This window comes from Salmo salar, chromosome 02, assembly GCF_965601325.2.
Source record: "Salmo salar chromosome 02, fSalSal1, whole genome shotgun sequence".
Lineage (NCBI taxonomy): Eukaryota > Metazoa > Chordata > Actinopteri > Salmoniformes > Salmonidae > Salmo > Salmo salar.
Genome location: NC_138292.1, coordinates 25663077 through 25677221, shown reverse-complemented (window position 1 = coordinate 25677221; position 14145 = coordinate 25663077). Strand labels below are relative to the sequence as shown.

Sequence of the window (14145 nt, the reverse complement as noted above, 5' to 3'; positions counted from 1 at the left end):
TGACTACTTATTCATTTCTATTTTCCAGAAATCTCCTGAAGGCAGCACTTGGTAGCAGCAAAGCTCTGTCACAGTTAGAATAAATAGAAACGTAATTTTGAAAATAAATCCTCTTTGCCTTGTGTCGAAAATCCATCCCTGTCTATTTAGGATTATCCCTGACATGTTTTTTAATTTACAGATTGTATATCAATTCATACTGTATTGCTTTGACCTGTCCAATGGCATTAGATCAATGAGGGAGGAAGCAATTAACAATTTGATTCCCCCTCTCATTTCAACTGGGTTTAAACCTTTTTTCCCCCAACCATTTCTAGGCCAATTGAACTTCATGCATTGCAGCATTAGAACAGTAAATGTTTTCATGATGATGATGATGATCATCATCACCACCACCATCATCATCAACACCTTAATCATAACTGAATTTAACTTGATTTTATCAACTCTTTAATCCTTTCACATTTTGTAGAAGTTCAACTTGCTACAGGCAAAATATGATGGTGTCCTTCAAGGTAGCCTGTTTTTACAACTTCAGTCAACCTAGCTATATTTCTGCTTCAGTAGGGTGAAGGCTATAACTGATATTTTGGCCACAATGTATCACAAGAGTAGTGGTCAGCCCAGCCACAGTGTACGAGTTTACAAGACTGAGACTGGTAAAATAATAGCTTATGGCGTGGCCATGAGGTGGGTGTAAGATGGTGGACAGGAAAACATTTAGAAAAGTGGAACATACACTACAAAAGTATGTGGACACCTGCTCGTCGAACATCTCATTCCAAAATCATGGGCATTATTATGGAGTTGGTCGTCACTTTGCTGCTATATCAGACTCCACTCATCTGGATAGGCTTTCCACTAGATGTTGAAACATTGCTGCGGGGAATCGTCTAAAATGTCTTTGTATGCTGTAGCATTAAGATTTCCCTTCACTGGAACTAAGGGGCCTAGCCAGAACCATGAAAAACAGCCCCAGACCATTATTTCTCCACCACCAAACTTTACAGTTGACACTATGTATTCGGGCTGGTAGCGTTCTCCTGGCAGCCCAGATTTGTCCGTTGGACTGCCAGATGGTGAAGCGTTATTCATCACTCCAGAGAACGCGTTGCTACTGCTCCAGAGTCCAATGGTGGCGAGCTTTACACAACTCCAGCCGACGCTTGGCATTGCGCATGGTGATATTAGGCTTGAGTGCAGATTGTCGGCCATGGAATCCCATTTAATGAAGCTCCCGATGAACAGTTCTTGTGCTGATGTTGCTTCCAGAGGCAGTTTGGAAGTCGGTAGTGAGTGTTTTAACTGAGGACAGACAATGTTTACACGTTACACGCTTCAGCACTCAGCAGTCTCGTTCTGTGAGCTTGTGTGGCCTACCACTTTGCGGCTAAGCCGTTGTTGCTCCTAGACGTTTCAACTTTACAATAACAGCACTTACAGTTAACAGGGGCAGAAATTTGACAAACTAACTTGTTGGAAAGGTGGCATACTATGATGGTGCCATGTTGAAAGTCACTAAGGCCATTCTACTGCCAATGTTTGTCTATTGAGATTGCATGGCTGTGTGCTCGATTTAATACACCTTTCAGCAACGGGTGTGCCTGAAATAGCAGAATCTACTCATTTCAAGGGGTGTCCACAGACTTTTGTATATACACAGTAGTGTATTATAAGTAAATATGGAATGGGGGCATGCACAAGCCATCTGGAAGATCTGATGAAGGAGAACATGGCGGACATTAAAAAAGGAGAAAAGTGGAACATGTTTTGAATGAACATGGAAAGGTGGATCACACAGAACTTTTGGAAGAGCTACAGAAGGAAATTGAATGTGACCAGTGTGAGGATGAATTAACTGCGGTGGCAGGTGCGGTGAAGAATGTAGAGTTTGATCCTCATTGTGATTATGACAAAGAAGATTCTGGCCCAGTGGGAGTGATATTTTTGGAGAGAATGGATCCTTGCCTTCTGACAGATCCATATGTGGTGTCAGATTGGGTGGTAAAGAGGTTGGGGAATGTTAGGTCGGTTTAAGTGACTCAAAGTGGAATCGTGCAGATTTTTTGCGTTTCTGCCTTCCAGAGGGAGTGTGCGATCTGCACCACACGACTGGGTACAAGAACTGTTACTTGTTTTCGTCTCCGGAGCAGGGCGCCATTAAAAGGAGTGATAACTGGAGTGGCGTTAAGCGTTATGTGGATCAACTGAAGTTGAAGATGTGTTTGGTGCGACGCAGACCCGGTGGAGAATGTGGTGAAACAAAGAAGACACTGTCTGTACTTCTGAGTTTTGATGCAGAGTTAGGATGTGTCATGTTAGCTTTTGTTCAAAATCCATTACGGTGTTTTAGGTATCAAGCTTATTATCATGTAGCAGCACTGTGTAGGAGGGAGATTCCTCGATGTGCGAAGTGTGCAGGAGGACATGAGACAAAGGAATCTGTAGTATTGGTGGAAAAAGTTGTGTGTGTAAACTGTAGAGGTACCAATGGTGCTGGAGATCAGAGGTGCCCGGTGAAAGAAAGGCAGTTTGAGATTGCCAGCATCAGAGTAGTGCAGGTGTTGTATGCTGAGGCTGCGAAGAGAGTAATAGAAGAAGATGGATCCCTGTGAGTAGGCCGAGGCCAATAGAGAGTGATAGGAATTACATGTAAGGTAGATTTTTGGGGGAATTCAGGGCCATGGTTGTCAATTGTACCGCAGGAATGGAATGTAAATTACAGAGGATAGATGTTCTGGTGGCAGCTGCTGAGAAGCACTTGGGTGTACAAGATTTTACTGCAGAGGAACGATAGTGTCCTGTCCTCCCAGTCTGCTGGCCCCCATGTAGGATCAGATAGGGCCAATATAGTGGAATAGTGGTGAGGTTTGAATGGGTGCAGGGTTAGTTTGTAGGGCAATTTTTCACAAAGGTAATACATTCATTCTACAGAATAGAAGGGTGATACACAGCCAATACAGTAGGTGGCGGCATTCGCCTATAATATTTGTTTGCGGACCGCCATAATACCAAAGAAGAAGAAGAAGAAGAAGAGCGAATAGGCGACGATCTCCGCCCCTTTCTCCTCCCCTGATTCTTATAATTACTATGTAGAAAAAAATGGGGCTAACTAGTGGGGAACCGGGTGGATACAACACGATTCACAATGTAACATAAGTGGAGCGATATAAAGAATGGGCAGAGAAAGTCTAACCTAATCGGACTTTAGAAATGTGGTAAGTACATTCCAGAGTTCGATCCGATACAAGTGGTACCTAACCTTGTTAGCTAGCTAGCTTTATGAACGGTCAGATAGGCCTCGCGCAATCTACGTTAGTTAACGTAGTTCTAGCGGTGGCATCATTGCGCATACAAAAGCGAAGAATTGAGCGAGCTAGCTATCTTGCCACTGTCAACCGGTTGTTACAAGCCAGATACAATGCATTTCACACACATGTCCGCATTTCGTTTAAATACATTGTTGTTTTTTTCTCTAACAACGTAGTTCGCTAAATAGCTTTTGTAGAGTTTGAGGCAAGCCACAGCCCGACATTTTGTTGTTATCAAGACAGCTGTCACGATGCTTTAACTCTGGCTATTCTCTGCATGTGTGGCCATTGGCCAGACTGTCATAAGGGTATCTAGTGAAATGTTATATACCAAAAAAATAAATAATATATATATATTTAATATATAAAAATATATTTGGTCATAGAGGGTTGTGAAGGGTATCTAGCTAGCTAACCCCGTTTAGATAAGAATACAGTTCATGTAGCTACGTTAGCTAGACAACTTATTCAAAATGGACACTTCTGGTGTATTTTTTAGTATGGATAGCTAGCTAGCTGATTTAGGTAGGTAAGTTGCATGTTTTTAAAAATTATCTGACATCTAACGTTTTCAACTGTTACTGACTTATTTTTCATAACTGTACAAAAGTTTTCATGAACTGTAAAGTTAGCCATTTTGTAGAACCTGACTGATATGAGATGTTTGGATCTGCTTTTAGTTTGGAAATGTTCACCATAACCAATATATCTGCCAACGTTTTTATTATTATAGCTGGAATAAAAATAAATAAAAAATTCTGTAAGTATTGTGCATAAAACAGCTCTACAAAGGTACCTCAGAAAGCTGATTATATATTTTTTTGAAAACAACATTTAATGTAAGCACCATATAACATTTAGGAGCACCAGAAAGGCAAAAGTATTTTTGGGGGGGGAAATGTTTATTCAGGGGAAAGGAGGGTAAACTGCAGAGATTCCAGCAAAAAATGTGCCTCTGAAGACTGAGCTGCATCATGCTAGCCAGTTGGAAAACAACGGACAGGACAAGTTTTCTATGTTTTGGTATTTAAAAATGTTTTCATCGATTGTAGGGCTGTAGACACTAAATTCTGGTAATTGTCAATTGAAAGGAAAAACTTAAATGAGCACGGTTACGTGCACACAATATGATTATTGTGGATAGTCAGATTAATATAATAGTTTTGTTTTAAAACAATGCATTTCTCAAATCCTGTTTACATGGACACATTTGAAATCAAGCTACTTGATGGGACTTAAATAAATGCAGAAAATTGCTAATAAAAATAAACGTCCTAGCACCGTGACAGTGTTCATTTTTCCAAACGCCTATTTGATTCGGATCAAGTACACAGCTGGAAAGCCGATTTAAGCTGTTTACACGTCTTAATAAATCGAAAGATTGCTCAGAAAACCAGGTGTTTAATTTGGTTGATGCATGCTTCGATTTTGACCGTACGCCGATTAAGATAAGCAGATACGTTTCGAGTTAGGTCAGGGGTTATGGGTAGGATTTAGCGTAGGGATGTCCCAAGGATACCAGGTGGCACTAATCCTCAGTGAACGGTGTCAAGTACTCTCACGCAGCTAGTTAGCTGGCTAGCACTCGTCATGGAAATGTGGGTGGCGAAACGTGAATATGAACCAGTCTCTGACAAGTGTCAACCCATACATTAAAACTTAGCTACGACGCGCTACTTTGTAACATGCTATATCGTTTGTACCTATGAAAACATTTGAATGACAGAGCTTGAGGAATACCCTTCGCAAAGATGAAATACAGTGCATTCTGAAAGTATTCAGACCCCTTCCCTTTTCCATATTTCGTTACGTTACAACCTTCCTTATTCTAAAATGGATACAAATGAAATGTAAATCTACACACAATACCCCATAATGACAAAGCGAAAACAGGTTTTTAGAAATGTTTGCAAATTTATAAAAAAATTCCAAACAGTTACCTTATTTATATAAGTATTCAGACCCTTTACTATGAGACTCAAAATTGAGCTCAGGTGCATCCTGATTCCATTGATAATCCTTGATGTTTCTACAACTTGATTGGAGATGGCCAAGAACCCGATGGTCACTCAGAGAGCGCTCCAGAGTTCCTCTTGGAGATGGTTGTCCTTTTGGAAGGTTCTCTCATCTCTGCAGCACTCCACCAATCAGGCCTTCATGGTAGAGTGGCCAGACGGAAGCCACTCCTCAGTAAAAGGCACATGACAGCCCACTTGGAGTTTGCATAAAGGCACCTAAAGGACTCTCAGACATGAGAAACAGGATTCTCTGTTCTGATGAAACCAAGATTGAACTCTTTGGCCTGAATGCCAAGCGTCACGTCTGGAGGAAACCTGGCACCATCCTTATGGTGAAGCATGGTGGTGGCAGCATCATGTTTTGGGGATGTTTTTCAGCGGCAGGGACTGGGAGACTAGTCAGGATTGAGGCAAAAATCCCCAAATACCGGTGTGCCAAGCTTGAGGCATCATACCCAAGAAGACTCGAGGTTGTAATCGCTGCCAAAGGTGCTTCAACAAAGTATTGAGTAAAGGGTCTGAATACTTATGTAAATGTGATATTTCAGTTTATTTTTAATACATTTGCCAACATTTCTAAACTTGTTTTTGCTTTTTATTTAGGGGGTATTGTGTGTAGATTGAGTGGGAAAAAGTAATGTAAGACATTTTCAAATAAGGCTGTAACGTAACAAAATTTTGAAAAAGTGAAGGTCTGAATACTTTCCGAATGCACTGTATAACACACCAGTTTTCATGGGTTTCACTAAAGGTCTGTGAGGTTACCAGAGTTTAACGTTCTCAGAACGGCACTTGCTTTACATCCGTTGTTTGTCACGATACCCAACACCCTTCCATGGCACTTCAAGTAACAGTATATGGCTGGTGTGCATTTTTGGCACTTTATTGAGCTGGCAAGCTTCTATCTATTCAGCACTCACCGTAGACGCAGTAACAGTTAGTTCACAGTAGTTCACTCTCCTCTCTGACAGGTTTAGTTGCGTTGGCTGATATTGTCCAGTCTTGCTGTAACGCACTAAGGCAAGTTATAGCTATAATCCTATGTAAAGAGCTCACCCTTCTGCAAAAATAAGTCAATTTCTATGAAGAACTAGGTGTTTTAACAGTTTATGCTTACTTTGCTTAGGACCTTACGCTAATTTAAGATAATCAGAGGAAAGTGTTTACATGACTAATGCAAAACTGAGTATTGCCATAATCAGTTTAATATTAAGTTATTAGTAGTTCCGGGACGATACCAGTATTGCAATACTCATTAGTAACGTGACAAGGAAATAAACACGAAGCATATTTAATTTCTTTAGGAAATCAGCCCTAATGTCGGAAACAAGCATGATTATGTTGTCATTGAGTCACATTTATTTATTTTCCAAGCTATAGCACACAATATTTCACATACATCATGTTTTTAAAGGACCAAAGAGTTTGGTCTGCTTCGTGTCTTCATTTTTGCCATGGAAAAAATATTGCAGTAGTGGTATCGTCACAGCCCAAATTATTAGTGTGCATGTAAACGTACTCCATGGTTCTCCTCACTTTTGTCAAGTGATTTTTACGAAATTTAGTTGGTTAGCTAATTTGGATATGTCTCAGACACAAATAGGCCTATGGGAAGCTGCATTTTCCTCAAGAGTAGCTAGTGTATATGCATTGGTAATCTGTCATTGCTAACATCTTCCATATGTAAAAATATGATCTGCATTATTCCTAGAGCGGGTACTAAGCTAAGGTTGATGTTAAATGATTGTACTCGTATGCAATAAAGCCCAGCAATTTTAACGTAGCCTAATGTCTGGATACCACATGTTGCTGTGCTCCACTCTAATAGTTAGGCCATTTGTGGAACTTTTAACAATGTTATTTATATATATATAATATTACATTGTTTTATTTATATTTATTTATTTTATTTATATTTATTTATTTTGTAAAAAAAACAGCCAGGCACCAAGCTGCTAGCTATGTAGTGTGAGAGATGGTCTATGGAAATATCTCGGGAAGTGAACGATAGAAGTGACATGCAGCCAAAATGGATGTGCACATTTGCCACACTCAAGGGACATGAATGTTGTCATGGACCTGCTGAATTTTTTTACTCTGTGTACGCCATAAGTGTCCCGTATACTTCACTGTGTAAAGCCGCCTTGAAGACGCTGTAAAGCACAAGTCTAAATGCTTAAAAGATTGAGGGTGTGCGTACCATTCACTTTTGTCATGGGGAAACCCGTTGGATGACATTTTTTACTACAAAAAGTGGACTTTCATGTTTTGCGTCAGACTGGGTTAAAAAGGAGCATAATTTTAATCATTAGCGTGTCCATTTCCTACCAATCTCTGAAATGTGTTTGATAGTTACTGTCACATAAAACTTGATCACTCATCCATCCTTACTGGGTGTGAAGAAAGCTTCTCAAAATGGTTGACCTGAGGGTATTGGAAGCAAAGTAAGGTTTCGATCAAGGTAACTGTTTGACTGCTCTTTTTAGGCTGTTTTGATAATAGGAGGAGCTAGTATCCGGACAATACAGGTGTGTCAATTGTCTCCATCTAATTTGAATGAGACTGAATTCCTTTGTTTCAAAAAGTGTCAGCCTTTTTAACCGAATTGAAAGCCGATATAGGAGAGGCTTTGCGGCGCAGGAGAGGCTTTGCGGCGCAGGAGAGGCTTTGCGGCGCAGGAGAGGCTTTGCGGCGCAGGAGAGGCTTTGCGGCGCAGGAGAGGCTTTGCGGCGCAGGAGAGGCTTTGCGGCGCAGGAGAGGCTTTGCGGCGCAGGAGAGGCTTTGCGGCGCAGGAGAGGCTTTGCGGCGCAGGAGAGGCTTAGAAATTTGTAGCATCCAATCATTTTTGTTCCTACTCATGGTGTTGTAATAAAACTGTTATAGTTAGTCAGGACCAGCACCCCATATGTTTGGTAAAGTAGTAACTTATTTTTTTCTCTTTCAGTTGTTGACCAGACAAAGGAAGAGTTCTACAAAACAAGGTGCTCATGAAGAATGGAACTAACCATGTTTAACATTGAACTTTGATCATTGAACACACCCTAATGGATTACGTAAGCTCCGCTGAACCAGATGTTGATGCCTTCATCTGCACAGAATGTGGGGATGGCTTCAGGCGCTACCTTGACTTGGTTAAACACATTACTGTTCATGAACGACTCAGGACTCATGAACGAACAGATTCATTTTCCCTTGACAGTTTGCCCAATGGGTTTCAAGTTCCCCGTGAGTATGCTCTCCATGAAAATGGAACTTTCATAGTGGTTGACAGATCTGGACCATCAAACAACCCTTCTTCTGTCAAACAGCCATCTTCAACTCCTTCACCTTATCAGAATTCAAAGACCATTGTACTTACAACTAAGCCAGCAAAAACTGATCTACGTGTTAACACAGTATCTCACCTCCAGTGCCGCAGTGTCTCTCCTCTAAAACTGTACCGATGCGAAACATGTGGAAAATCGTTTAACAACCAGCTGAGTTTACAACGCCATCAACAGTATCGGAATTTAGAGCAAGGTTATAAGTGCACCTTGTGTTGTAAGATCTTCACAGATAAAGAGAGGCTAAGGGAACATCTCCAAGAACATGCCCATGAAATATTTTACTGCTGTGGTCAGTGTGGAAAACGCTTTCTGAAACAAGAGACCCTGTATGCTCATCAAAAAGAGCAGCATGGATCGCTGGGGCTCAAACAAATGGGGAAGTCAGACAATGGTCAAGAGAACATAATACAGAAAACATATCCCTGTAAGAAGTGTAATCTATGTTTTTTCTGGCTCTCTGACTTGCAGAGCCACTTACTCAGTCATTCCAAAGACAAACCATTATCTGTGAACTCTTCATCCAAAATCGAGCAACAGTCTCAGAAAGATGAGCTATCACATACCATAGAGTACAGCGACAGCACCCCTACTGATGTGACCAAACAGTACAGCAGCGGCACCCCTACTACCGATGTGACCAAACAGTACAGCAGTGACGCAACTGTTGATGTGAAGACCCACAATGGCAAATCTGATTCCAAAACACCATCCTCTTTCAGACCATACCGCTGTGGTTTATGTGGAGATCGCTTCCAGCAGTTAACAGACTTGAAGGAGCATCATCTTACCCATCAAACACAGGAAGAAATTGACAAGTTAAATAAGGATTCAGAGTCACAAAGAGTTGTAAAAAAGTGGCAAAGGTATACTCGCATTGAGTGCATCGTAACAAAAGCACCTGCAAGGAAGGTAGGAAGGCCGCCTCTTTATAAAAAAGGCTCTGGGACAAAATTACATCCATGCAAACACTGCCACCGTGTATTCAGTCACTCTAGTAGTCTGTCTCGGCACAATAGATCCCACAAGGGAACTCTTCACACTTGTGTTCTCTGTGGGAAACATTTTCCACAACGCTGTGATGTCCGGAGGCATATAGCCATGTATCACAAACCTGAATTAGAGAAGAAGCCAAGTCTTAAGTACTTGGCATTGCATTCTAAGCCAGATGGCGGTTCCCAATTGAATTCTGATGTGTTGGAACAGAATGCGTCATCTGAAATAAAACCCAAGAAGTCTTTAGACGGTGTTGCAGATTTGGACAGTGACAATGGTGAAGATCAGCAAACCACATCTACTGGAGAAGTGTCCGCTGCTCCTAAGGTACGGAGGAACTACAAGTGTGACGAATGTGGGAAAAAGTTTGGGCTGCTGTGTGTGTACCAACGGCATTTGCGGTACCACAAAAGGGAACCGGGTAGTGAAATGGTTATGTGCCCTCACTGTCCAAGTCGCTTCCGGAGTTCTTCTGCTCTAGGACGCCATCTTGAGATTCACTCAAGTCAGTCAAGGGGGGAAACGGACATGGAAGGACAGGCATCTCCCACTGCTGACTCCAATCCAGACCTGGACTCTGACCAAGACAATGTAAAGGATTTAGTGGGTCATGGGGACATTGACGATGTCAAGGGTGGGAATGGTGAAAAAATTGGTCCAGCAGAGGTGCTGTATGAATGCACTGAGTGTACAGAGACTTTTTCCTCCTTGCAGAAGTTTCTGAAGCACCAGAGTTCTCATGGGTCCGATAACCTTGGATAATGGAAACTATGCATGGTATTTATCCGGAGGTCCGAACCCTAACTTGAGATCGATGCACATACCATATATTGTTGCGCTGTTATGCAGACCTCAATTCATGATTTACGGAAGTCCGAGTTACGTGCACGTCTGAAGTTAGGATTCTTTCCTTGATGATGGAGCAGTTTAACAAGTGTTAAAAAAATGTTTTTTTTAAATTAACAATGAATTGAGGAACTACAACCAGTATGATTCTTGGGTTGGGTGGGTCATCCATTCTGAACCAGAGTAGGATGACATTGATGTAGCGCTGCATAGATCGAGATGGTGTCTTAAGAACTGGGAATTACTGAGATTTTTTTAATGTATTTTCTACAATCATGTGAATTTGAGGTTTGTTTTGTATCAATGTTTTAGATTGTTTTGGTTACTTCAGTTAAACCTTTGACATTACCCCTGGAAATGCCATGGTGTGGGAATAATGCCTTAATATGCTCTGAGAGCATTATTGAAGCTAGTAGTCGAGCACAATTTGCTAAAGACAAAGTGGCAGTAATGTTTTTGCAGATAGATTTGGACACATGCAAACCGTTAAGATGGTCTGCGGTAATAATGACTGTCCATTTTGTAAAGTAATTAGAAAAGTTTTTTTTTACATGTGCAGTTCCATTGGGATTTCACTTTAAAACAATTTAAGAGATTATTTATTTGCAATTGCCAAGCCTTTACAACCATGGTGTCTTTCTCAAGATCAGAAAACCTGTCAAGGTGAGGTGTTCCCAAACTACCAGACCAGGAATGTTGGTATCATTTTGAAAGGCTTTCTCATGTATCATCTTTTCACTATATTGTGGTCATGTTTCTCATTTCACAAAATGGTTCTGCTACCTAGATCAGTGGTTCCCAATGAGGGGTACTAGGACCCCTGGGAGTACTTAGCCTATCTAGAAGAAAAAGAAACGCACACCTATTAAGGCGAGGTGCTGGCTAGCGGAGTAGAAAACTTGAAAATAAGGGAGAGTCGCACACCCTAGGAGCTCAGATGCTAAAATGTAATATCCAACGTTTCGACAGCCAAGCTGTCTTCATCAGGGTATCATCACAAACACTGCGAGATGACTTGTTTATATAGTGTCAGAAGACACACAGGTGTCTGTAATCATGGCCAAATGTGGCCTAATATCATTGGTTAACTCTGAAATATAAAAATGGCATACAAAGAACATACAAAAGAACAAATGGATAGCATACGATCATAGATACATTTTAGACTACACAAGCTTACAAACAATTACAATGGCAAAGTCACAATAATCACAAGAATGGCTTCAGATCAAAGTCTACGTTGAGACCGAAGGGAGCAAGGGTCTTTAAATTAAAGATCCAGGCAGCCTCTCGTACTTAGCCTATCCACAGGGGGTACTTGAGGAGACTCATGAGACCATAGGCCTACTGGTAAAATGCACATGGGGGGCACTTCAGGGGTTGTCTGGGCTGAGCAAAATTCAGTTGGTGGTACAGTAACCGAAAAAGATTGGGAACCACTGCTCTCGATGATTTATGCTGCCAGTCTGTTAACACATGATCATGTTTTTCCTTAGGACACTGCAAAGTCCAGTGATTCCAATGCAAGCCACACGTAGCATTGTGATGTAAATTAGCCTTTTCAAATGGTACTGTTGCTTCCTTTATTGCCTACCAAACGTAAACAAATGCATTGGCCCTGATTTAAATGTTACTTTTGTGCCATTAAAGTTGAAAGAAATTAATTTTTTCCTAGAAGTCAAAGATTGACCCTTTTTTAAATGACCCATCAGTCATGGTTTTCAACTAATGATGAATGTTATCATGTGATAAGGTGGAAATTTCATTTTTGTGACTTTCCAACTCGTGGTAGGCTAGATATTTTTCTGCCAGTGCTTTGTTGCCTACACACTGGAATGTTCATCCTTATTATAGAAGCACCATGTCTAGGATCCATAGGATGATGGTTTTATATCAATTATATGTAAGATAGGATGTAGTTTCTCGACTATAAAGAAACATCATGGCGGGTTCAGACTTCTAAATGGATCTGTGTTGAACACAAGCAATTCAGTAGATCAGACTTGTTCAGAATCATGTAGCCAGAAGGACAGAGGTGTCTTTGGGGAATAGGAAAATTGCCTCTTTATGACAAGCGTGATCTTGTTCCAGAAACTTCTGCCCAAATGCTCAAAGAGTCTGGTGGATCAACGAGTCAAACTTGGCCTTTGTTAGCCAATACAGAAAGACCGGGAGAAACTCCCAGTGCATAGGCATTGATTGGTTCAATCTGCTTAATCTACCAACCAATCATCTTCCACAAACACTTCCCCATAACCTCGCAGTCGTGTGATTTGCTCAAATTAAATGATGACAAATACTTTACTCAAGTCACTCTTCTAAGGCCAACTTTGAACCGTTCATACCCCAGGCTTAGATACACTGTGCGCAATAGCCTGGGGACAAGGTTATGACAAGCGTCACTGTCCTTTACACTGGTCACTCCTATTGTGCCAGTCCTTCACCTGGCAGGTCTCCCTAGGGCTGCTTCCCGATTCCTGACCCTTCTCCCAGAAGTGGGCACTGCCGTCTATACAATGGAAACTAATGCTTACACCAATCCAATGCCTTGAGGGAGCATGAGCAAGTGCACACTTTGGTGAGAAAGGTAGAGGATCGCTGTATCCAATGGCCCAATCCAAAATCGACCCCTAGACCCTACCTCCTATGCACTTTTGGGGATTTGACAGGTGTTCGCAACATTGTGAAACTTCCACCTAGCCCATCGGTGAGCAAGTGGAGCTATTGCCATATTGCTTACACCTGTCAAATCCTATCAAATCCCCACAAGTGCGTAGGGGTCGATTTGGGATTGGGACAATGTGTGCACGATTTGGCTTGCTGGATGGGTGGAGTTAACACTTTACAATCAACTTACACCAAATGGAACGGTTCCAAAAGTGCATACTCAGTCAACAGGGGGTGCTCAGCTAAGTGGGTGCATTCAAGCTCAATTTATTGGTTTTGTTCCCTGTTGACTGAGTATGTACTTTTGGAACCATTCCATTCTGAGCAGAGGAACACGGCCGTTGTTACCACAGCCGCGAAGGTTCGTGCACATGACTCATTTTCATACCGGATGAAATACAGTCCTGGAGCATTATCTATTGCTTCCCAAAAGCAATGAATGTCCTGTGCAAAGCAAAGGAAACAACAACCGCAACACTTGCATGATGGACTCTACTAGCGCACCACCAACTAGCTAGCGATTCCACATTGGCTACATAAGTGTCTATGTAAAGGACGTGTAAGTAAGTACTAATTTCTCCTGATTAGGCTTGCACTGAGGCTCAGACCTTTGCCTTACTAGCGCACTTACTAGCCCTCCTGAAGTGTCTTACCAGTTGGACGATTGCAAAAAAAACTAGCTATTTGCTGGCAGAAGTGGGGACACTTCAGGCTGAGAGTAATTTTCAAACATGCCCATGTGCTATGCTCACTCATCAAACTTACTCAATAGTGACCCCAGTGCAACTATAGATCTGGGTCACGGCACCATTGTAAAGGACGTCACGCTGCTTGCTTAGCGAGTACCACTTTCGCCTGATTTGGCTCACATGAGGCTCAAACCCAAGATATCTGCCTTGCTAGCACACGTGACCGCCCTCCTGAAGTGTCTTACCAGTTGGTGCCATGCAAAAAGCTAGTTATTCGCTGGCGCAAGTGGGGACA

The 14145-nt window shown here is 41.7% G+C and overlaps 1 protein-coding gene across 1 annotated transcript; it reads left to right on the top strand.

The window, feature by feature from the left end:
- Nucleotides 1-3043: 3043 nt before the first annotated feature.
- On the top strand, nucleotides 3044-12163 carry si:dkeyp-84f3.5 (uncharacterized). Its single transcript, XM_014156684.3, has 2 exons — nucleotides 3044-3218; nucleotides 8274-12163. The coding sequence occupies exon 2, from the start codon at nucleotides 8374-8376 to the stop codon at nucleotides 10408-10410; it is 2037 nt and encodes a 678-aa protein (XP_014012159.3). The 5' UTR covers nucleotides 3044-3218; nucleotides 8274-8373; the 3' UTR covers nucleotides 10411-12163.
- Nucleotides 12164-14145: the final 1982 nt, after the last annotated feature.